Source organism: Mangifera indica, chromosome 16 (genome assembly GCF_011075055.1).
Source record: "Mangifera indica cultivar Alphonso chromosome 16, CATAS_Mindica_2.1, whole genome shotgun sequence".
NCBI classification, from domain to species: Eukaryota; Viridiplantae; Streptophyta; class Magnoliopsida; order Sapindales; family Anacardiaceae; genus Mangifera; species Mangifera indica.
The window spans coordinates 11,778,302-11,803,934 of NC_058152.1; the positions used below are offsets into that span (position 1 = coordinate 11,778,302).

At 31.2% G+C, this 25,633-nt stretch overlaps 2 protein-coding genes and 1 pseudogene across 4 annotated transcripts; all 3 read right to left on the minus strand.

The window, feature by feature from the left end:
• Positions 1 to 2,278: 2,278 nt before the first annotated feature.
• Positions 2,279 to 14,181, minus strand: LOC123199242 (annotated as a pseudogene).
• Positions 14,182 to 16,292: 2,111 nt separating this feature from the next.
• Positions 16,293 to 21,166, minus strand: LOC123198963 (disease resistance-like protein DSC1). Its single transcript, XM_044613766.1, has 6 exons — positions 20,879 to 21,166; positions 19,728 to 20,750; positions 17,405 to 17,802; positions 16,872 to 16,936; positions 16,710 to 16,771; positions 16,293 to 16,487 (listed from the first exon to the last, which is right to left on the minus strand). Exons 1-6 carry the CDS (start codon positions 21,164 to 21,166, stop codon positions 16,293 to 16,295), a joined length of 2,031 nt encoding a protein of 676 aa, XP_044469701.1.
• On the minus strand, positions 21,088 to 23,896 carry LOC123199223 (TMV resistance protein N-like). 3 transcript variants are annotated; one of them, XM_044614155.1, is made up of 2 exons: positions 23,197 to 23,875; positions 21,088 to 21,247 (listed from the first exon to the last, which is right to left on the minus strand). In XM_044614155.1, exons 1-2 carry the CDS (start codon positions 23,712 to 23,714, stop codon positions 21,202 to 21,204), a joined length of 564 nt encoding a protein of 187 aa, XP_044470090.1. In that variant the 5' UTR covers positions 23,715 to 23,875; the 3' UTR covers positions 21,088 to 21,201. The 3 variants fall into 3 exon arrangements, with proteins under 3 accessions (XP_044470090.1, XP_044470089.1, XP_044470091.1); XM_044614154.1 differs by lacking the exon at positions 21,088 to 21,247 and adding an exon at positions 21,416 to 22,579 and having other exon boundaries at positions 23,197 to 23,896; XM_044614156.1 differs by lacking the exon at positions 21,088 to 21,247 and adding an exon at positions 22,932 to 23,115 and having other exon boundaries at positions 23,197 to 23,874.
• Positions 23,897 to 25,633: the final 1,737 nt, after the last annotated feature.

Below are 25,633 nucleotides of genomic sequence, written 5' to 3' on the forward strand. Positions count from 1 at the left end.
ACAAAGTATTAAAACTTTAACTAATTTTAAAATATTATATTTTTATTTTTAAAACTATTTAGGAGCATATTAATGATTTTATTGCTCCTTCATTTGATGTAATTCTCTAACAAAAATAGATGTCGAATGAGAATTCAATTTTTGGTAATTTAAAATATGAAAATATATTATCTGTATACATATACTTGTAGCTCATCATATTCTTAGAATCTTTTGCATATTCAAACCTACAAGAATTCAATAATTTCATGTTTAATATAATAAATATGTTTGTTAGATTAGAAAATTAATAAGGATAACAGAACCTAGATAGATCCAACTATCATTTTTTTTTAAAGATCAAAAGGTTTTCATTAAAATAATTAAAGTTGTTATCCCAAAAATAATATTAGAAAAATTATATTTAAGTCAATAGTCAGATATTTTGAATAATCAAAATTTTCTATTGAAGGAATTTTTAAAAAATATAATTTATATTGTTAGGGTATTTACAAAATTAGTAAATTTTTTCCTCTTATTCTTCTTTTATCTATTTGTCTTTGTAAAATTACTACCCTCTCGTATATCAAGTAAAATATCTCTATCACTAGGGATGATCGTGTTTCTCAATTTTAAAATATACTTATTTAAAGAATTTATAAATTTATAGATGTTGAAATGAATTAACAAAAAATATGTAATCATTATTGCATTAATCACAATGACTAAATCTTTATTAACATACAATGGTATTCTTTAAATGTCATTTATTGCCTTCCCACCACATTTTGACATGTGGGCCTTTCTAAATGCCAGATATTGACGTTGCATATTTTTACCAAGTCCATTTTCGTACACCCTTTAATTTGAAACATTGCATGAAAGTCCTGTAATTTTGAAAATACTGTTCCCCATTACTCTCATCTAAATTAATTAAAATTGACTATTTTTTATGCATGTAATTTGAAAAATGCATTAAAGTCCATTTTTATGCATGTAATTAAATTACATGCATTAAAATTAATTAAAAATGCATGTAATTAAAATAGATTAATTAGAACACAATTATACGGAAAATTCTTTGGTTACCAAAAAAAAAACTCAATTATATACAAAATTTATTCTTATCTCTTATCTTAATAACCTTAGATTTACAAATATTTTTTAATCCAACATTTCATTTAAAATTCAATCAACAAGAAATATGATTATTAATTGACAAAAATTATTTATTAACTATAATAAACCATGATTAGTATGGTAAAATTATTTATTTTATCAAAAATAATAGATTTTGTATAGATACAAAATTTAGATATAAAAAATTTTATAGATACAATCACTTAAATATTTATCATAAATTTTAGAATTAATTTTTTTTTTATAAAACGTATATTTGTTAAATGTATGTGTATAATTCCTAAACTATTTATTAATATAGCTTAACTTTAATGAAATTATAAAATTTATGAAATTATTATTATTAATACATTAATACTTTTAGAATTTGGATTATAAAAGCAAAAACCATGAGGAAAAGTTGAGGGGTTTCCATTAAATTTTTAAAAGATTAGGTGAATAAAAGTTAGTATGATGATGAGGCGGCAGTGATGTCATTCATTTCTAGCCAAAGGCCTCTGGTCCGTCACAGGATTTTTTGTATTAATTAGAGTTGACCACCCCATCAAACATCCACAATGTTTTGGATCGGGTGAATTAAATAGATTCGATCAATTATCTATTCAAGTTTCATTACAACTCTTAATGATAAATTTAGTTAAGAATATGATTTAAACCTTGATGACTTAAACATGTTTAAGTTATCAAACTGAATAAATTCAAAATTAAATTAAGTTAATCATATTAGACTGCAATTTATTTACCAGGTATTATTATGTTAATGTTACAATAACATCAACATAAATAAAATCTTTTTTAAAATTTTTATTATGTTATATTAATGTTATTAATTCACTCATTTGATACCAATCTATCTACATTGGAGAAAGTATTAAAATAATTATTGATTTATTTTTATTTTTATTTATTAACAACATAAATACGTAATCAAGTATTTATGCATACTCCAAGAATGCAAGATTTTGTAAAATAACAACATATGGAGTACAAAGACAGTTGCCTTGTAAAAATTTACATGACAACCCTAAATATACTCTTTAAAAGATGATAAAAATGAACATCATGCATCAAAAATTGATTTAATTACAAACATAACTTTGTCCAGAGACTATTTATATTTACAATTTCTCAAGACCCTTGCAACTGCTTCAAAAATGTCGGCAGTTTAAAGCATGCAGATTATGTTTATAGTAGCAATGTCCAGAGGTACCTCTGATCAGGAAACAAAGTTCCGACAATGATGATCTTCCAGAGATTTTGAGCTTGTTGATTTTTTCGGGTATAAGATTACGCACGCTCACGAGGACGGGTTGCCCAAATTGAACTCAAAGCTCTAAGACGTTGGAAGTACTCTCCTAGCACAAGCGAGCCTCGAGCTGCCTGGCGAGTGGTTAGGATACGAAACATCTGCTGTAGTGTTTCTTGGTGAAGATGATCAGCCCGTTCAGGCAAGAGCTTATGAAGTTGGTAACATGTCAAGATGTTCCAAGTAAAAACTAACATAGACCAGATTGTACGAACCCAAAATTTAAGGAACCATGTTATGCTAAGATCCATATTAGGCTCTGTAACCACACTTGGGTTTTGCAGAAATGCAAAGCACTCAAGGAAAAATCAACTATGGTTTTTTAGAATATCACGAAAATGATATTTCCTATGAATCATGACTGCAAAAAATCACCCAAATAATGAATTCAATGCCAATAAGATGGTTTAAAATAGGTGTGATTTGTCTGGCATCATGGGCTTGCAGAATTTCAGCCAAAATAATAACTCAATCATCACCTAGATATTTTTCATACCAGCTGCATGGTGCTTTTAATAAGCAGTTGGAAGTAGAAGAAAACTTCAATTTCACGGATGAATGCAAATTTAACTCGCTATAAAGTTTCTCAATTTAAATCAGATGTGCTGATAAAGAACTGATTGATGGGTCAGAAAATGGATTACTGAAAGATATCACAAGTGAAGATAGCATGCAATAGAAACATCAGCTGTACTTTGGAAGAATCCAGAATAAAGCCATACTTGATTGGGCAATGATGCGGATTCTTACCTGGTTCACAAAGCTAACTAGAGCTTCCAACTTAACCATTGCAGTAGGTATCCTTGGGATGTAACCTCCCTCTACCAGTTGGCCAGCAGCCACAGTTTCAGCAAGAGTTGACTGCAATTTCTCCATGCCTTGAGTCAGCATCTTCCGCTTGCTGACATGACCGTCTCAGATTATTAACTTCCATGTTTTGTGACTCGGTCAAGGTGTCAAAATGAGGACCGAGAACCTATTATCAATTTCAGCTTAAGAATCAGCGTTATTCTACCTGTGGTGAAAGACCTTATAAACAATTCAATTAAGAAGAATATGAGCAAACAATATTTAAGTGTGTCCAAAACTACGGTTTCTCCTCTTATTATCCATAACTACCTTCAATAGAGCAAATTATTTCACTTTATTGAATAAATTGAAATATGAATCACCTTAAGAAGCTCGAAAGGGCGAAATCCTTCTATCCAAAAGAAAAAACTTTCAGCTGCTGTCTTCCACATGCCAGACATTATATAGAAAACATCGACTTTTGTAGCAGTAGATTTCATGCGGAAAAGTTCAAAATAGTGGCTCGAGCCACCCTCCAGTAGTATGTGAAGCTCCAAATCACTAATATGGGCCTGCAAAGCAGACCTCACTTCACAAATTTGCCTAGTTTGCTCTTCAACCCAGTGTCCATACTCCATCTCAAATGCAGCAATTCCTGCACAAATCTCAGTGAGGACTTTTTTTTTAATGCAAGAAGATGAAATAACAAAAAGTTGTGGTTTATAAGCAACATGAACTACAGGAAATCAAATTTCGAAGAACAGATTCTACATGTTAGAGATTATACACATAGCTTCATAACACAACATCATTTTTCATGGAGGTGTCAAGTTTGCAAAGCCCTGGAAACTTATGCTTATGGATGGCTGGAATCTATTGGCAGGAACATTTTTGAAACATTGAATTATAGACACCTTCAAAAGGACTTCAGTGCGGAGGAAGAGGTTATGCAGTCTTTCTTATGTACTTTTTGCAAGCACTTGAAATGTGGGATCCAAGTCTCATACCTTGCACTTAGAATCCTAACATACTATCACACTCTACAGTCTTGGTGCAACATCATCTGAGTCACACGATTGCAACTAAAAGATATGATGACGACTTTGATATCAAATGATATAAACTTTAGAAGAACTACACCTCAAAAGCTTGCTAGTGAATTAAAGAGTCCAAAATCATATAAATCCTACACTAAAAGTCTATACTTTCTAATATAGGATTCTAATATCATATTTTACATTTAAGATCCTAACACAAAACTATGCAAATATTGGGGAATCATGCTTTAAAGGGAACACGATTAAACGATTAATAGCAGGAGCATACCATCAGTGGTGATGGTGGTAAGCTAGTTGTAACAAAATTCCACAAACAGTCTTACTATCATGCATACTCTCTAGGCCTCGAGATTGAAATTCCAAAACAAGTAGCTAGAGACATGCAATTTCGAGAAATAGCAATGTTTGTGAGCAAGGACATCAAAACAAGTTATTTAGCAATCCTTTGACAAACCTGGGTTTACAGGTCCACAGAACCCCATCTGACAACCTTCTACTCCACCACCTATATACAAACCTTGCACTGTAGCATTCGTTGTTTTGAATATTTGAACATAAATAGGAAATAGGTGGGAAAGGGTTTATAGTGTCATAATGCCTACTAAGCAAGAAATAGAAATAGTAAATCTTCTTTACACCTGTTGTCTCGCTCACCCAAGCTCCTGCTCCAACTGAACCAACTTTAATCTACTAGCTTCTAGCTGTTGAACATAGGCCTGCAAAACAAATAAAAATTCAATTTAAAATCCCAAACCACTTGTTGCATGTTAGGGAATTTGTTTCAAATCAGGCCTCCCGCAACCAGCTTTTACAAGTAGCCTCACAGTTTTGTGCAAGACGCCTTTGTATCTGCAGAAGTTTGTAACAAAAAACAAAAAGAAAAAAACTCACTTCATGTTAAGGGAATATCATTAAATCTACTTTAAAACCATATACAAAATTAGCAATAAACTATGGTCAAAATTGGTCAATTATGAGGCTGCAAGCATAGAATACACTGAAGTCACAGGTAGTACATAGAACATTAAGTAGTTTATGTGGCAATCCTTGGCTTTGTGTAGATGTAGAATATTTGAGTAATTTCTAAGTCATGGATGGAGGAGAGGATCGATTTGAAAATAGTTGTCATAAAAGAAAGCCGGAGAAAACAATAGAATAGTATATGCTAACATTAGCAAAATACAAATATACCAGAACACAAAGCTATGACCAAAAGTCCTCATCAACTACTTTTGAAAAGTGTAATATTTCAAAGTTTCAGCCAACTAAGCAAACATAAAGCAACAATAATTTCAAAGAAACTAGGATCAAAGACTTAGTCTGCCGAAAACAGAAGATGCAAATAACATGTACAATAGCAAACCTGAACTAGAAAAATACAGCGGGGAAAAGGGGTGGAAGAGAACATGGAGGAGAAAAACAGTTTGGACTCTCCTAGTTTTCAATGGGAATCTTTTAACAGATATGTCCACCCAATAAAAATAATAATCATATATATTAGAATAAGAGATAAACAAAACACAATCAAATTTACCTTATCCAAAAGGTTTGCTTGCTCCTTGTTCGTACTTGTTAGAAGGCAGAAATGTTCCATGTGAAGTATTTTCTGTTGAAAAGTTGAACAGAGGAATAATTTAGATTGGGAATGCAAATAATGTGTCCTCTACTATCAGGCCCAGTAAATGTCAATAGTTCGCACCTGAGTGTCTAGTTTTGTATCCACCTCCACGATCACAGGCATTGGTATATTTGGATTGCCATTACTTTTAAAGTTTTCCCCCCATGTACCAAGTTAATGAATCATCTCATAAATTCCAAATTTACTTAGGGTCACAAACTGGGTGGATGGTGAGTTCATGCCCTTCGAACTTATGATGGGATGCAGCTCCATTAGCTTTACACATAAACACAGTTACAACATATAAGCATAAAAACAAGAAGATGCAAAATTGATATAAAGCATATCTGAGTTCGGGGTCTAAACTAGAACTAAAACAAAATCAGGCTAACAGGATATCGAATAGACTGAGTTCCAGTGCATAACAACCAAAGTCATGGAAACCTTAGAAACTTGCTCTACTTAAACAATAGCAACAGAATCTAATAGTTAAGTTCTGACATAATTTGATGCAGATGAAATCAACAGAAGACAAATCTTCAATAAGGATGCAAAAGGAGAAAAGCAGATGCAGTATGCAGCAGTCTAATTATACAAATCCAGCGATGAAAGTCAAATATCACAAGTTAAGAAAGAAAAAGACTTTAATTTAAATGCAAAAGCGACAAGAACAAGATATTGGTTTTCCATATTTTGGTCTTCACGCTCATGATTAGAATCAGGCAGCAACTAACATCTAAAATCAAAACAGAGGAATTCTAACACTAATTTTCTTTCATGATAACTAACATGTACGTCACCACTTACTCCAAGTAACAACTCTATAACAGGTGCCTCTTTTTCCATTAATGAGCAGTTGATGCCAAACGGTAGGATAACAACTTCTGTTAAACTACCTCCCACCACAAGCTTGAACCAGACACCAAAATCAGGTACAGTCTTTTCGATGCAATATTTCATGCTTCGCATGTAAATCATATATTAGAAACCGAAGGGAAAAAATTTAGAGAAAACCAAAGGAAACAATTAAATGAATATGAGAAGTCACTGAAAATAGATCAATGAGTTAAAATATCTATGTAGAAGAAGGATGCTTACAATTGTAGGCCTATTCATCACTTGTATATTCCTAAATAAGGAGACCATCTATTTACAGTTTCATAGGATTTCGGAACCCATTGGTCAAGCTACACGCAGCAGTTTAGCAGCACTTCTAACAATCATTAGCAGAGCAATTTACGGTATTCAATCTCTTGTCTCTGTCCACTGTTGCTTCCCTTCTCAAATCGTCATCATTAGCATACAACAAAGTCACTCCACATGTTTGATCCAAATATTATGATTTTACATTCATTAACTAAGTAACAATTAAACCTTCTCAAATACTAGAGGATTTTTCACATGATTTTTTCATCAAGTCAATTGTTAAATTCGATATGAATTACTTAATAGTAAATTTTTAAAGACCTTATTAACACATCAATGCATATCATCAAATCTAGAGTGAAACTTAATTAAAAAGGTAAATGGCATTGTTGCTTCTATTTTTATTTTGTCTTATATTCCCTTCTTTTCCTAATTATCCAAGAGGGAAGGGAATATTTGCATCTATAATCATTCCCACCCCAATACACATACAAGTGAGAGTTCACCATGTCTTGACCATAGTAGTGGACCCAAAGATAAAATTTAGTGGGATCAAGGTTGAATAAAAACAAAATATAAGGGGGTCAATTAAAAAATAATGAAATCTAATAAATGTTAGATAAAATTTTAGGAGCTATATCAATGTCCTCTCTCTATATATAAACAAATGCTAACATAATGTGTGAAGTACATGTAATAATAAATTTTATTTCAAATCTAGGACCTTTTAAATGGTTTTAAAACTCACTAGACAATAATTAAGTATCAAAAGTTAACAGAATATAGTAAATATCTTATAAAATCTTAAAGCCTAAACTACATGACACCACCATCTGATTACCGAATTGGATTAACGCTTGATCGATTGCACCTCCTTTGTAGTATGCAAACTCCACACTGCCATCATAGTGCATGCTCTCTCCCACGAAACTGCAACTAGAACTCAACTAGAAACCAGCACACTGAATAGCATCAAGATGTGCTTCAACATCTACAAAGCATAGACAGAAAGTTAGCGAGTAGTTCAGAAGGCAACATTAACTAAACGCATCAGCCATCGTTTTACCATATGAAAGAGGGACAAGGGGACATAAAGGGAATCTTATCAACCAGTTCTGACCTAATATAATGAGTTCATGGACTTTGTACTTCCATCAGATTTTCTCTAAGAAGACCATCTTCAGGTTTCAATGGTGCAGCAATTTGTGAATCACATAAAGTAGTCTGTAAAATACAATGAATACTTCCATTAATAATAACGATAATACCAATAACAACATAGCCTTATTCTACATGTGACAAATTGAAAGACAAAAGATCATTTTCAATATATTATGAGTTGGGATCACTGTAAAATCATTCTCTTTAAAGAAAATGAAAAATAAAAATCCTAATCATGTTAAGTTTATTAATATGTAGAGTTATATACAAAATCCTGATAAACCAATTGAACCATATAAGACATCTTTCATGCTTAAAATATAAATTATATATTTGAAACAAAAGGGAAATAATTTAGAAATAACCATAGGCAACAATTAAAAGATACCTTACAACAATGTTTAGCATGTAAAACATCAAAAAATAATAATGATAACTATTACTATGGATAAAAGAGTTAAATGAACATGAGAAGTCACTGAAAAGAGTTGAAAGAAGGTTTGCAAGTTAAAATCTCACTAAATAAATAAATTAAATTCAATGTTTAAGTCCAATTAACATATAGTAGAAATACCTAGGCGGCCACATTTTTTGAGGGCATAACTATGAGAAAGCTGTTTACGAGTTACTAGTATGTGTTGAGGCCATAAAAACCATAGAAAACAAGGCCCTTGATCTGACTGAATAACCTCAACCTCAAATCCTTTTGATTCAAATAAACAGAGAAAGGAAATGACCTCTTCGTTAACAATCAGATAAATCCAACTCGGAAAATTTTAAGTTCTTAATAGACTTGTAATGATACAACACCACACAAAATGAAACCAATTAAGTTATCATTGAGCCATATTTCTAGAAACTCTACAAAAGATTCATTACTTTTAAAGCCAAACCATTTTGGAATTTTATAAGCCAAACCAATATAAAAAATTATGATGTTTATCATTTGCTTTACTTTAGGTTATATTTTAACTTAAAACTAGTGATCCCTATAATTGTTCCTTGCCAGGCACTGATTTTACTTGGCCTATACATATAGCTACCAAATTCATTCCTTGACTTATCCTCAAGGCTTTAAAAATGGGTCAGATTCAGCAAATTTATGTACTAAAAATTTGGAATTTTGCAGGAAGGAATCAAGACTAACAAGAACCAAAAACCAATCAAAACTACAAAATAAATAAATAATTAACAAGGCAATATAGAGTTTTATATATATGTATATCACATGCATTAATATGATGTGTTTATGAAAAGGAAATCAGTTGTGAATTGAATTTAACTCAATGATAAATTAATCTATGAAATAAAAAAGTTTTTAAGACATACCTGCACAGAGGGTCTGAATGAGCAAAGACCATGTTTGCTATGGATATCTATCATCAAGAACCATAGCATCCCCGCCAATATCCATCCCACCATTTCATAATGAGAATGAACACCACTGCTTGAACTCCTCTCAGCACCCTGTCTCTTGTAAAAATATTGTACCCTGTCATGGTAACAATTGCAGTCCAGAATGCATTTTACAGGTTGATACATGCTTCATAAGTCAAGCTCGAATTTGGGATCCTTGTGAAAATAAACATCAACTCCCAGTTCCAGTCAATTACATGACGAAAAATTTCTAATATATTTTTACTCATTTACCTTGAAAGCTACACATTAGGTATTCAGTATATAGCATGAATTAGACACCTAATTATGTCAATAAATACCAAAGAGTCTTTTGCTCCCCTTCACATGAAGATGGCAAAATGATAAAATTAAATTAAAAATAACCTGATGTCTGCCGTACTGCTCACAAGTAGCACAGGGGACTTAGGTAATAGTACTCCTAGTTTTAACATTAATAGCAAATTGTCGAGGTGGTGTAACGAACCAGAGGCACATAGTATAATACCTTCAACACCAAATCACCACAAATTCAAACAAAAATTCACTTTGAAACAAGAGATTAAGCACAAATCTACATAAAGAGACAAAAAAAAATTCAAACCTGTTGAGAAGTAAATCATCGTAGAGTTGCATACGAGTGCTAGTGTTCGACCTATAATATTGCGTAAATAACATAAATTTATGTAAAGCGCTAGCGCTCGTAAATAACATAATTTATGTTATTTACATAAATTAGGAGTAAAAAGTGTCTGCACAACAAACCCTGGGTGGTAAATTTATGTGATTATATACATAAATTTATACCCATTTGAGTATTTATATGAGTACCCATAATATTGTGTAAATAACATTTTACCACCCAGGGTTTGTTGTACAGACACTTTTTTACTCCTAATTAGCATAAAAAACACTTGTCCTAAACCAACAGTATTCTATCAGACTCAAATGTTTTAGACATAATATTGCGTAAATGACATTTTACCACCCAGGGTTTGTTGTACAGACACATTTTTACTCCTAATTAGCATAAAAAACACTTGTCCTAAAACAACAGTATTCTATCAGACTCAAATGTTTTAGACATAACAATTTAAACTTTAAAAAAGTTTAAAAACTTACAAATTAATTTTTGAATTATATTCTATTCAATTTTTTCAGATTGGAACATTATTTTGGAAACTATTGGGACATAATGTATTTTAAAATTTTCCAAAAAACTCAAAACTTTTTATGAATTTCTAATAACCCTCAAAAAATTAAAGAACCTTTTATATTTTTAGAAATTACAATTTATCTTATAATATATAATTATTCGGTGAAGACACTTTTATCATAAAAAGAGAGAAATAAGAATTGAGGGTGAAAATACGGAAAAATAATATGTATTTTATATAATTTAAATATTTTGGTTGCTGGGCAAAAACAGGCTGGCTAGGAACTTGATAATCATAGGAGTTTGGACCAGCCAGAGGATATCTCTCAGGCATTCCTCCATATGTTGCCCTGTCAAATTGCTCGCAAGTGCACGACACATCAGAAAACAGGCAGAACAAGCTTATGAGGAGCTGTCTTGCCACTTTGAGAAAGAAATCCACGGTATCCTCAGTTTGCTCATTGTTTCTTGGAGTGTTGACCCCTTTTCTTGTCAGACTTCGACCTCTCCAGTTGTTCAATCCTTTTTTGAAGTGGATCAAGAGGATAGTCAGGTTCAACCTTGTACTCTTGGACACAACTAACTACAGCTTTCAAAGTAGCAAGTTCCTGTGCATTTACATCAATCTGTATTGAAAAGAAAATTCTCATTTAGCATTTAGCTACAAAGGAATTTCCAAGCATCACTCACTTATTATGCTTTAGTATGAAAATTAACCTGTGCACTAGTATCTCCACCTGAACTCACACCTTTTCCTTGTGAGTTTCTCTTTCAATTCTTTAAGTATGTCTTCAAGAGGGGAACAGGGGCAAAGCTTTCAGTAAGCTGGAAGGCATGAATGAAATGTACGGCATCAATTTGTTTGCCGCTGTTAACCGAGGACTCAACAAACCCTGTACAGAGAGTGAGGCTAGATGATTAGCAAATTTCACATCAAATTATTTCTCCAAGTTATGCCAAGTAGCAATGGATATAACACCTAACTAATTACTCGTTAATAGCAAGCTTACGGTAGTATCGAAGAGCAACCAATACCCTTTCATAGCCTAGAGAACCAAATAGCAGCAAACCATATCTGTAACCATATAACACCTAATTAATTAGTAGTTAGTAACATAATCAAATTCCAGGCAAGAAAATCCAGAGAATATTAAAATGACAGTCTAGGGAATTTGTGTCCACACGCCTAGTTGCCAGCCTGAGATAAACCCAACCTGAAAACACACTGAATAACATTTAAAAAAAGAGGCACTTCAAAATTGTGTAATAGAGAACTGCAGAGCATAGACCATGACCGTAAATTGCAGAAAGTTAGCCAAATAGTTCAGAAGGCACCATGAAGTTTTTCCTTGAAACTATTAAACTACTATAAACAACACCATAGGAAAAAAGTTCCAAGATTAGGCATATCGTGAAGATTAGGCAAACAAGAAGCCCTAGAAATGGAGTAAATTTCCTCTGGAAGCTTTATTAAATTTGCACAACCATCACTCATCCCTTTACCATATGAGAAAGGGACATGGGGACATAAAGGGTATCTCATCAACATGTTCTGACCTAATATTACAAGCTCGGGGATTTTGTACTTACATTACCTTTTCTGCAACAACATTTCAACCTTCAACTTTCAATCGCTTATGAGGTCTTTCATCATTTTTGTCCACTCTTGCATCTTTTCTCCAATCATCATTTTTGTGATACAATAAAGTTACTCCACATTTTTTCACTGGGCTTCAAACCACACTATTCTTAGTTCTCCATTCAACGAAGAACTCTACACCACCCTGGCTATTCAAATTGAGTGGAGGAAATTTCCCAGGCATCTCAGTGCAATTATAAGTTATGAATATATTATCTGATTCAATAACGTTCTCACCTTCAGGAGACCCAGGCCAAAATTTTATTGAGTCCACTAATGTATCATGAGAAATAATCTCTCCATTAATAATCAGGTGAAATCCAACTTGGAAATATCTAGGTTTTTGATGGCCTTGTGATGATACAACACACAAAACGAAACCAAATAAGTTATCATTAACCCAACCTTCTGGGAATGCAACAGTAGAGCCAGAATGTTGGAAGTCAATCATCACAAGGATAGCTATGGAAGGGAATGCAACAGACTTCAGACAAGTATAACAACAGACAAAAAGCTATGCAAAATATTCGTTTCAAAAAGCTCAGAAACATGACACATAATTTCAGAATTGCATGTTATTAACTGTTAAAAATTCCTATGAAAGCAATGTGAGAATTTTGGAAACTGTCAAACTCTGGCTTCTAGACAATTGAAATTTATACATCAATAGCTGCCTATTTCCTATGAAAGCAATGCGAGAATGAAAGAAGATGGTACAGAAAAAGAATTTGAGATCTTGAGCGGTGAAAAACTGAGAATTTTAATTTTTGCATTATTTCAAAAAGCATGATCTACTAAAGACATGAAACACAGAAAACTATTGACAGTAACAACATCCAAAGCTACTAAAGCCATCTGCACAACTAACAACTTCAGGAAAATCAATTCTTCTGTAATTGATGATATTCATACCAGAAAACATTTGTAGCACCTTGGACAAGAGCAGATGAGTATCGCAGGAGTACTTCATTGTTAATTTGAACTTCAAATAGTGCAACAAAGATACAACAATACAGCTCAACAAATAGGAGCATCAAGGGAATGGAACAAGTTGCAATCGTCTATGAAAATCTAAATTGACCAAATAGGTAATTAGTATTTTTAACAGGACAATATACTACCCACTCTTTCGTTTATGCAAAGAATCCATAGAACTAATAAACGATAACAAAACCTCGTATGGACATTTATCTAAACCACTAGGCAAATAAAATTCGTGATACAACAAAGAAGCCCAAGCAATAAAATTTAACACTATAACAACCATATAATCTAATGTTAAATATACAAATAAACAAGACAGAACTCAATAGGGTCATAATCTTAAGTCTATGAAATAAATATAGAATAAGTCCAAACATTATGATGAATGACTGCACACTAGAAGTGCAGATCCAAAAAAGTAAAAGAAAGAAAAGGAAGAGAACAGAAAAGATGTTCTTTCAACCAATTTGTCTGTCAATTGAAAGGTTGCTAAATCATATATCAATAAAAAGAATATTCATTACAGCCATTCACTAAGGAGCAATGGAGATCGCACCAAAACAAAAGCATTGAAAAGGTAATAACTTAGCACATCAACGAGAGAGTTTGTCTTAGTCAGGGAAGGAAAAATCATACCAAAGTCTGATGAAGACAAACAGTTCGATGCACTAACGAATTGAAGACAAGTTATGGAGAGTTCACTAAGATTTTGAGTGCCTTAGAGGAGATGAGTTGAGAAGCTGGAGAGAAGACGAGTTTGAATGCCGGAGAGCCGACGACTTTCTGATGCCAGACTACAGAGGAGATGATATATATATATATATATATATAGTAGGGTTTTTGACTTGGAAACGTATTTGGATTTTTCAAAATTAAGAGGTGGGAATTTGATAATTGACTAAACCTTGGGTAGTGTTAAGTTTTTTGGTAAAAATTTTGTTAAGGACATATAAAAATTTAGGTCAAAGACTATTTATTACTTAAGTTTTAACGTAAAAACAAATACATATTTATAGGAGTTGAAACACTCAAATATTCAACTATTGATTAACTTCTGTTAAAATTTTTTGTTTTAAGTAAAAATAAAATCATCATTTTACTAATAATATTAAAAAAATATATAAAATTAATTATATTTTCTCCTAGGTTTTAAAAACTAATAATTTCACTTTTATGTAAAATTTTATAATTTTCAAAAGCAACATTCCCCTCCTCTCCCTCCCCCCAAAATCTAGGGTTTATTTTCTTTCCTACTTTGGCCACCATCTCCATCCATCGGCGATGAAGCTTTCAGCCCAAAAAACGTTGGCCACCAAATCTTCATCTTTTCGGCGAGAAGAAGACTCAATGAATCATCGATTCATTTGGAATAGATAAAAATGTGCCTTCGTTGACTCTTTTTTCACATAGAAGAGATGAAGATCTAGTGACCGGCATTTTGTGGGTTGAAAGCGTTGTTGCCAATGGTCGAAGATGGTGGTTGGAGAGGGAAAAAAATTAAACCCTAAGTCTGGCCATAGGGAGGGGAGGAATATTACTTTTGAAAGTTAGAAAACTTTAGACAAGATAGAAGTTATTAGTTTTTAAAACTTAGAAACATATAATAAATTTAATATTATTGATAAAATGACGATTTTACTCTTATTTCTAACAAAAAATTTTAACAAAAGTTAGTCAATAGATAGGTATTTGGATTTTTCAAACTACATTAGTGTGTATTTGTCTTTGTGTTAAAACTTGGGCGGGAAATAGTCCTTTGGCCAAAAATTTATTAACTACACCATTTTCACGTCAATAAAATTATTTGTACTCATTTTAACTACATAAATAAATATATTTATATGTGTCATCATGCAATTGAATGATACTGAATTAAAGATAAAATAATATTTACTTATGAGATTACATACATAAATTTATACCCATTTGTGTATTTAAAATAATACTGCATAAATAACATTTTATCACCCAAGGTTTATTGTATAGACATTTTTTTACTTCTAATTAGCATAAAAAACATTTTTCCTAAAATAACAACATTCTATCTGACTCAAACGTTTTAAATATGACAATTTAAACTTTAAAAAAGTTTTAAAACTCACAAATTAATTTTTGAATTGTATTCAATTCAATTCATTGAGATTGTAATATTATTTTTAAAACTATTAGGAAATAATGTATTTTAAAATTTTCCAAAAGACTCAAAACTTTTTATGAATTTCTAATAACGCTAAAAAATTAAAGAACCCTTTATATTTTCAGAAATTACAGTTTATCTTATAATATACAATTATACGAGAAAAACACTTTTGTTATAAAAATAGGGAAATAAAAAATGAGAGTGAAAATACAAAGAAATAATATGTTTCTTATATAATTTAGAGTATTATTTTTAATTTTTTGTTAATATAGTGTGGTATGATATTTTGAAAAATAAAATAATAGGGATAAAATGACAATTCTACTTTTTAATCATATTGTTTCAATAAAAAAGTTTAATTTTGTGTGAGAAAATATTATTTATGCCTGATTTTGGATGAAGAAATGTTGTTTATGTTAATTAGGGGTGAAGAAGTGTTTTACAGCCAAACATGGGTGGGAAAATGTCATTCACTCACAAATAAATTCTGTGCACATTCACTTAGGTTGCACACAAATCTTGCATTTGATAACTATATCTTGGGGATAAAAAAGCATATTCTTTGATCATTTGGTTGCTCAGCTAAAACAGGCTGGCTAGGAACTTGATAATCATAAGAGTTTGGACCAGCCAGAGGACATGTCTCAGGCATTCCTCCATATGCTGCCCTGTCAAAGAAAATGTTGCATTTTGCTCGCAAGGGCCCGACACATCAGAAAGCAGGCAGAACAAGCCTACGAAGAGCTGCCTTGCCACTGTAAGAAAGAAATCCACGGTATCCTCAGTTTGCTCTTTGTTTCTTGGAGTGTTGACGTCTCCCAAAATCTCCACCCCTTTTCTTATCAGATTTCAACCTCTCCAGTTGTTCAATCCTTTTCTGAAGTGGATCGAGAGGATTGTCAGGTTCAAGCCTGTACTCTTGGACACAACTAACTACAGCTTTCAAAGCAGCAAGTTCCTGTGCATTTACATCAATCTGTATTGAAAAGAAAATTCTCATTTAGCATATAGTTATAAAGGAATTTCGAAGCATCACTTACTCATTATGCTTTAGTATGAAAATTAACCTGTGCACTAGTATCTCACCCCAACTCACACCCTTTCCCTGTGAGTTTCTGCTTCAGTTCTTTAAGTATGTCTTCAAGAGGGGAACAGGGGGAAAGCTTTCAGTAAGATGAAAGGCATGAATGAAATGTACGGCATCAATTTGTTTCCTGCTGTTAACCGAGGACTCTAACAACCCCTGTACAGAGAGTGATGCTAGATGATTAGGAAATTTCACATCAAATTATTTCTCCAAGTTATGCCAAGCAGCAATGGATATAACACCTAATTAATTGCTAGTTAATAGCAAGCTTACAGCAGTATCGAACAGCAACCAATACCCTTTCATAGCCTAGAGAACCAAATAGCAGCAAAACATATCTGTAACCATACAACACCTAATTAAGTAGTAGTTAGTAACATAATCCAATTCCAGCCAAGAAAATCCAGAGAATATTAAAATGACAGTCAAGGGAATTTGTGTCCACACGCTTAGTTGCCAGTCTGAGATAAAGCCAACCCGACAACACACTGAATAACATTTAAAAAAAGAGGCACTTCAACATTCTGTAATAGAGAACTATAAAGCATAGACCACGAATGTAAATTGCAGAAAGTTAGCCAAATAGTTCAGAAGGCAACATGAAGTAAAGTTTACCTTGAAACTATTAAACAACTATGCTGTAAGCCACATCATCTGTAAAGAATACCATAGGAAAAAGCTCCAAGATTAGACATGGGGACATAATGGGGATCTTATCGACATGTTCTGACCTAATATTATAAGTTAAGGGATTTTGTACTTACATTACCTTTTCTGTAACAACATTTCAACCTTCAAGTTTCAACCGCTTATGAGATCTTTCATCATTATCTCTTCTCAAACCATCATTTTTGGCATATAACAAAGTCACTCCACATTTTTTCACTTGACTTCGAAACTCACCATTCTTAGTTGCATGTTCAACGAAGAACTCAATACCACCTTGGCTATTCAAATTGAGTGTAGGAAATGCCTCAAACATATGAAGGCATTGAAAACCTATGACTACATGATCTAATTCAATAACTTCCTCTTCTTTAGGAAAATTAAGACAAAAAGGCCATGAGTCAATCAGATAATTATGAAAAATCATCTTTCCATTAACAATCAGGTGAAATCCAACCTTTAGTTGATTGTCTTGTGATGATACAACAACACATATAACGAAACCAGCTAAGTTATCCTTGGCCCAACCTTCTGGAAACTTTATAAAAGATTCATTACTTTTTAAGTCAAAAAACTTTGGAATTCTGCCTCTAGGGTAAACAATGTTCGCCCTTCGCTGTTTATACATGATACCCTGCATGTACATTAGTAGTCTATTTAATATTATATATTTTAATATTATGTCGTAAGAAACTCGATATTCATAAATCAACAGTCCAAGTAAAATTTTCAGATAGAAAATATTTTAATTAAAAAATTATCAACTTTGTCTTAGATTAAGACTACATAGTATTTCATTTTATCAAATAAAACTAATTAAATATATTAACTATTTAGTTAACAATAGTAAATTTATATGTATAAAAATATTATGCAATAAGAAAGCTATATTTTAAATGTAATTTTGTATAATATAATTTAAAGTTAAGATATGATGAGAATAGTAAATTTAATAGTATGGTGAGAATAAAAGTGTGAGAACTACAAATTAGTGGATCTGTTTATAATTGTGAAGAATATTGTGGTGTTAGAATAGTTTTCATAATTTGATGGACATGATGATATGTTTCTAAAAAAAATGGTGGTTTTTGGTTAATAATGTAAAATAGTGAGTTTCAACCGAAATAGATTGTTCCATAATAAAAAATAGAGAGTTATAAAAAAAAAGTGGAAGTTTCACTTAGGCTTTCAATTTCCTTTCCTATTCTTTATTTTCTGTTTTCTCTTTCATCAAAACCTGTATTCTTCTTTCATCAAATTTGTTCAATGTTTGTTCTGGATAGTTTAATTCAATCTAATCTTTAATTCAAAATTACTCTATCACAATATAGCATACTATTTATATGTCAAATAGTAGACTCATTATTGAGTATATATACTTTTATTGTTTTGTCATTACCCTTATAAATATTTCTCCCTTATAAATACTTCTCCCTTAAAATTTTTGTATATGCGAGAAACCAATTAATCTTTTCTTTAGATTATATTGAATTAAACTATCCACTAGTTTCATAACTTAGTATCATTAGATGTGTATTGTCTAAAAAATTCTATCAAGATGATGAAAATAAAGGGAGTTATGTTTAAGGGGAGATATTGAGAATAAAGGTGAGTCAACTATTGAAGTTATGTTTAAGGGGAGATGTTGACAATAAAAGTATGAGAAGTGCAAAGTGATGGATTAGTTTGTAATAGTACTTAAGTGTTTAAACCGCAAGGTGGTGAATTTGTTTGTAATGGTACTCAAGTGTTAGAATTACAAAGTGGTGTATTTAATTGTAATTAAATCGAATCGGTGAGTTTTAGCAAAAACTCATTGTTTCATTATAGCACAAACAGGAATAAGAAAACCTAGCCATGGTGTTCAAGCATCGATCTATCTTCATTCCAAATAATCTCTAGATTCTTTTCTAGGTTTCAATTAAAAAAATTAAAGAGAGATTGATTGCCAACATGACAATCGAATCTTCTATATAAATCCTAGTTGTTGTATGCTTAGATGTTGATAATCAATTAAAAAAAATAAATTCTCTCTTTTTGTCTTCACTCACTTAGCCTACTTGATTTTGTATAGTAAATATTATAAATTCCCTTTAAATAATTTAGTATATTATTATGAAATTTGAATTTAATTATTATATATTATATATAAATATAATAGTTTCACCCAAATTATTTTCAATTTAATAAAACTTTAAAAACATAGTGCAATCCAATAAAACGCACCCAAAAAATCTGAAATAGGCAAGACACTATAAAGGTAGGGCTATTTGTTAAGTTTATATAAATTAAAATTTTAATCTACACCTCTTTTACTCTTAAAATGAAATATGTATACTCATATTTAATTTTTAAATCTTTTGAATAAGATATTAAAAGTTATAAAGTTAGAAGGTTCAAAATTTATAGAAAATGAATTGACATCATAAGAAAACAGTAAAAAGGTGAGAGAGATAGACTTACAAAGCGGTGACACAACGCATCTTCTGCTGTTCTCCCAATAATCAAGGCAAGATTTGTCATATCTAATTTTAATTTGAAATAATTGATGAAGTTACTTGCCCCCAAAAGACAATTCATATCTAGTAAACTTGATATTGATTCAAGAGATATGCAATTCATTGCATTCAGTATTCGTAAACTTCTTGGAAGCTTTGGTAAGTATTTAAGCCTCTGGCAATTGCTCAAATAAAGATCTCCCAAGTTAGAAAGGTCTTTGATGCTCTCTGGTAGCGTCTCAAAATTGTTTCCGTTAAGATCTAAAATATACAGCGAGAATAATTTGCAAATATCGTTGGGTAACACATCGAGGCGATAATCAATCAGGTATAAGATTGATAGTCTTTGGAAGACAAAGAAATCGACGAGTGGGATACCTAATCGCTTCTGCATCTTACATCTAGTCAAAGATAATCTCTTCAAGTTGATCAAACTTGTAATAAATGTTGGTATTTCTACAAAAGAAATTTCCTCCAGTTCCAGATCCTCCAGAGTTTGTAAGTTTCCTATGTCATTAGGCAATCTATCAAGTTTGGAACAATTTGAGAGACATAAATATTTAAGAGATTTTAACTCACGAATACTATTTGGTAATCTCTCAAGCCTTGAACAGTTTTCAAGATACAATGTTTCTAGTCTAAATAAATGTCCTATTGATAGCAATTCTTTAATGGCAGTATCATTTAGATATAACTCTTCAACTGTATCAGTGAGATGTTGAATTGTTTCGAGATTTGAGCAACTAGAGAGATAAACTTCTCGAAGAGATTGGCAACTGTCACTAATTGAAAGATTTTTCAAGCTTTTGCATCCTTGTAGATTCAGGATAACAAGTTTATGGAGATTATGGATAGATGAGAAACTCTCAAGCAAATTTGTACAAGTTTCAAGTTCTAAGCTCTCAAGATTTGGCATAAGTGACAAATTTGGTATTCTGCGTAGATGCTTAGAGTCACTGAGGTCAATATGTTTCAAATTAACAAGAACCTGTCAAAAAAAAGAAAAAATAATAAAATTAAATGAAGTAAAGCTAGAAACATAACTAATTTACAAAAAATTACAATTTAAAGCATACAAAAAAAAAAAAAAAAAGCAATATAAAAGTTAACAAATACCTGGCTACCGGTCCAAAGTTTTTCAACTTTGCTATTAGGCATGTAAAGTGCAACAAGGTTTTTTGGATTAAAATTTGACGGCAATGATTTGTCAAGATATCCATGAAAGCAAAAGTACCTTATCTCATAGAAATCAAATTTAAGTTTCTCAAAACCATGCACCTTTCCATCATTGGAGTTTTCTCTTTTCAACCATCTCAAGATGTGGCACAATGCAGAGGAATTAGATTCAGGCACATTCTTTCCATGTTCAAACCCATAAAATTTCAAGAATCGTAGGTTTTGCATGTTGTTAAAAGCTTCAGGATTTAAATGCAGCTCTTCTACTTTAGACATATCCAAGCATATGCTTCGAATTGCTCTAGTTCCCTGGTAATCACAAGCATATTGGTGAAAAGTCAATTTGAAATTGCTTAATTGCATCCATTCTTAAGTGATTTACTCTTAAATATATTTCTTTTCAGAAAATGTAAATAAAAATAATAGTAGATGTGTCATTACTACCATATACCAAATAATTTAATTCCTAATGATAACTGAAAATAAATATTATGCTAGCAAATATTTTATTATAATTTATGTATAAAATAGAAATAAAAAATTAGTGTTTTGACTCTTACTGTATTATACTTCAATACTGAAAATATATCCTCATGATCCCACAACCGACTACGTTCGCCAGGATTATCAATTGATTCTTGTCGAACAATTTCTCTACCCATTTCTTCAAGTAAATCATGCATTGTTATAGTGTCAAATGATGTAGTTATGAGACACCTTTCAATGAGAACATTTATATAAATATGAGCGTCTAAGTCACGAGTATTCAAGATTGCTTCTACAAGATCTCTTTTATACCCTTTAAAGTGACATACAATATCCAAAAATACACACTTCTGTTTATCATCTAGTCCTTCGTAGCTTATTTTTAATACCTTTTGGACATCTCCATGAGGACTTGTTTTCAAGTTTTGTAGTGTACTTTTCCATTCTCTCTCCGTCCTCTCGAATAAAAAAGAACCTAAAACTTTAAGAGCTAGTGGAAGACCTTTAGCATCATCTACTAGTCTAGATGATAGCTCAATATAATCTTCTATTGGAGGGTTTCCTTTAAAGGCATGTAGGGCAAAAAGTTGAAAAGCATTGTGATAAGATAACATTGTCATCTCATGAATGTGATCCATTTCACAATTTCTTAGCACATGTTTATCCCTTGTCGTTATGATGATTCGACTTTTTGAATCTAAGTTGTCAAAAACTCCCATTAAACATTGTATTTGTTCTAAATTCGTTACATCATCAAACACAATGAAAACTTTTTTTCTACTAATAAGACTTCTTTTTGTGAAGGTGAATCCATGATTGGGATATTCATCCCCTAAAATTGCAGAACTCAATTTTTGGCACAAGTCATTTAATCCCCTACTTTTTTCTGATTCTTCTCTAATATTTGAAATAAAGTAAGATTCTTCAAACTGTTTAGAGATTTTTTTAAATATAGCACTAGCAAGAGTAGTTTTTCCTATGCCCCCGATGCCCCAAATTCCTAGCTTGCTAACACCCTTTGAAAATAATAAATTTTCAATCTCTTCGATTGATGACTCTAGTCCAACTAGATCCTTGGAATAAATAACCGAGGAGTTGTAATTCAATTTCTTCCATACAGTATTGACAATATCCTTTACCAGGTCTGCCTCTTTCCTATAAATAAAAAATAAATAATTAAATAATATTATACTAAAACTAAATGACTAAAAACCAAAAAAAGAAATATAACATAATTTTAATTTTTTTCTATTTCTTTTGACTGTTCATTGAATAAAAATTTTCAAAAATGTAAGATTGGCATGAAGAAGAACCGTGTCATAAGATGAACTCAAGTTCATTTCTCAGTGGCACAAAATTTTAGATTCAAATATAATTCGATCATTACTTTCCATGTCCTAAAAACTTGTAAAACTTATCAATGCTAAAATTTAATTCAATTCTCAGAAAAAATGAAATAATCAGTAACTATGTATTCAATGATATTTCATATTTAGTAGTAATTAGCTGTCATCCAAAAAAGTAAAACTGACGGTTTGTATTAATGGATGGTGTTTGTATTAAGTCTTTCCGTGTTTTGGGCTAGAAGACACATAACAAGAACCTAACCCAAATTAGCATGGTATAAAAAATACAATGTCAAACTTCCAATTGATTATTGTTTTGACCATCTGAATCTGTCTCCAGTAAATCTGGAAATGATAATAAAAATATAAAATATAATGTGCGTAAGATTATTACATAAAAACATTGATAAAAAATTTTACAGTTACCTATAGTCCTTTGAGTCATAACCAGATAGGTTGGCTGCATCCCTCAAAGCAGTCCTCCATCTCGTCAACATCTCTGAATCAACCATAACGTGCTTTTCAAGCTCAGCAAATGCTTTCTCAAAATCCCCAGTTTGATTCCTGACAACAGATGGATCTACGTCATGGAAGACTGGTATTACGATCTGATCATACGCTTTCTTACATTTAAGAATCTCTTCAAGTTCATTGAGACACCATCTAGAGGAAGCGTAGTCTTTAGAGAAAATGACAACCGAGATCTTTGAATGTTCAATTGCCTTCAAAAGAGAGGAAGAAATTTCTTCTCCTCTATTAAGCTTATCATCAATGAAAGTTTTAATATTTTTCCGACGAAAGGCTTCATATAGATGGCTGGTAAAGTTTTGTCGGGTGTCCTCACCGCGGAAACTAAGGAAAACCTCATACTCTAGTTTAGGAGTAATGGAAGAAGAAGAAAAGGAAGCCATTAACTGCTGCAAGTGATGAGAGGTACTTCGCATAAACAAGGAAGGCTAAACTAAAACATCAGCTAATTGAGTAATTGAACTATATTCCACAATATCCAAGTCTTTTTCATCTCTTTTCCGGGAAGATGGCCCGCCTTTTTCTCCTTTGCTTTATCTGGTTTCCGGGAACATGCCCTGTCTTTCGTCTTTTTGACTTGGACTTTTAGACCCGTGAACATTACGGTGCCCTTTGATTTCAAGCAAGTTGCCTTGCCTTTTTCCTTTTTACTGTTAATGACCATCACCCACCCAAGTTTTAAAGCAATGACAAATTTTTATCCGTAAGTTTTAAAAAGCATAAATTCTCACTCATCATCCACTTTTATGAATAATCTGTTAAGTTTTCTTTATAATGATTATTTTATCTTTTCATTAAAATTATAAAATATTAAAATTTTAATAAATTTTAAAATATTATATTTTCATTTTTGAAGCTATTTAATGGTATATTAAAGATTTAAAATTTTAAAAACATGCTTGAACTTTTTTCAATTTCTTTAAAAGAATAAACCTTAAAATTTTTATTAAGAACTCTAATATCTTAATAAATTACAATTTATCCCATAAACTTATGAATAGGGAAAATAAAAAGATAAAAGGGGAAGTTGAAAATAGAAGAAAATTTTTTTATAAGTTAAAACCTGCATATGCTCTATATATATATATATAGATATATATAGATATAGTGATCATATTACTCTTTCACTTGATGTAATTCTCCAATAGAAGTAGATGTCAAATGCTATATAGTCATTCTCCAATCAATCATAATAACTAAATTTTTATTAATAACCATATAGTCATTTCAAAATATACTTATTTAAAGAATTTATGAATCCATAGATTTTGAAATGAATTTACATACAATATATAGTTATTCTTCAATCAATCATAATAACTAAATTTTCATTAATATACATCGGTGTTTCACGATCAAATATCTTTTTATACTCTAAAAATATAAAATCTTATAAAATACACAATTTTACATAACAACATATAGAGCACGAAGACAATTGTCTTATAAAATTTATGTGACAACATTATATGAATACCTCAAAAACATAAACCCTAAATATATGTTTTAAAAGACTAAATCTTTATTAACATATATCAATACAATGACTAAAACATTAGCTAATTGAGTAATTAAACTACGTTCCAAAATATCCGAGTCTTTTTCATTTCTTTGCCAGGAAGGTGGCCTGCCATTCTCGTTCTTCGCTTTATCTGCTTTCCTAGAAGATGCTGTGTTTCGTCTTTTTCACATAGACTTTTTGACCCCTGAACGTTAAGCTGCTTTTTGATTTCCACATGCATTATATTTCCAAGCAACTTACCCTGCCTTTTTCTTTTTTATTGATTTTTGACCAAATGACAAGAACCACCCAAGTTTTAAAGAAGCAATCAATTTTTAGTCCTTTAAGTTTTAAAAAGCTAAAGTCTCATCCCTCATCCATTTCTGTTAGTAATTGCAAAGTTTTCTTTGAAATGATTGTTTTACATTTTTATTAAATTTACAAAATTATTATCAACACTTAATATAAAAATCAAACTATTAATATATTATTAACAATTTAAAAATTTACCACTTAGACTCTTACAAAATATTAAAATTTTAACTAATTTTAAAATATTATATTTTCATTTTTAAAACTATTTAGAAGCATATTAATGATTTTATTGTTCCTTCACTTGACATAATTCTCTAAAAGAAATAGATGTCGAATGAGAATTCAACTTTTTATAATTTAAAATATGAAAATATATCATTTCAACCAACCTTGGGTGGGAATTCATTGTCTGTATACGTATATTTGTAGCTCATCATGTTCTTAGAATCTTTTGCATATTCAAACTACGAGAATTCAACAATTTCATGTTTGATATAATAAATATGTTTGTTAGATTAG

Bases quoted from the DNA above. Each gene is read 5' to 3' on its own strand.
- LOC123198963 (XM_044613766.1), bottom strand. From the start codon at position 21,166: ATGCAAAACCTACGATTCTTGAAATTTTATGGGTTTGAACATGGAAAG. The intron at 20,751-20,878 runs GTATTTGTTAAC...TTTTTTTGACAG, and splicing joins AACTTTGGACCGGTAGCCAG to GTTCTTGTTAATTTGAAACA. The intron at 17,803-19,727 runs GTAAGTCTATCT...TCTTTTATAAAG, and splicing joins ATGCGTTGTGTCACCGCTTT to TTTCCAGAAGGTTGGGCCAA.
- LOC123199223 (XM_044614154.1), bottom strand. From the start codon at position 23,714: ATGCGAAGTACCTCTCATCACTTGCAGCAGTTAATGGCTTCCTTTTCT. The intron at 22,580-23,196 runs GTAACTGTAAAA...TTTTATTTATAG, and splicing joins TATGACTCAAAGGACTATAG to GAAAGAGGCAGACCTGGTAA.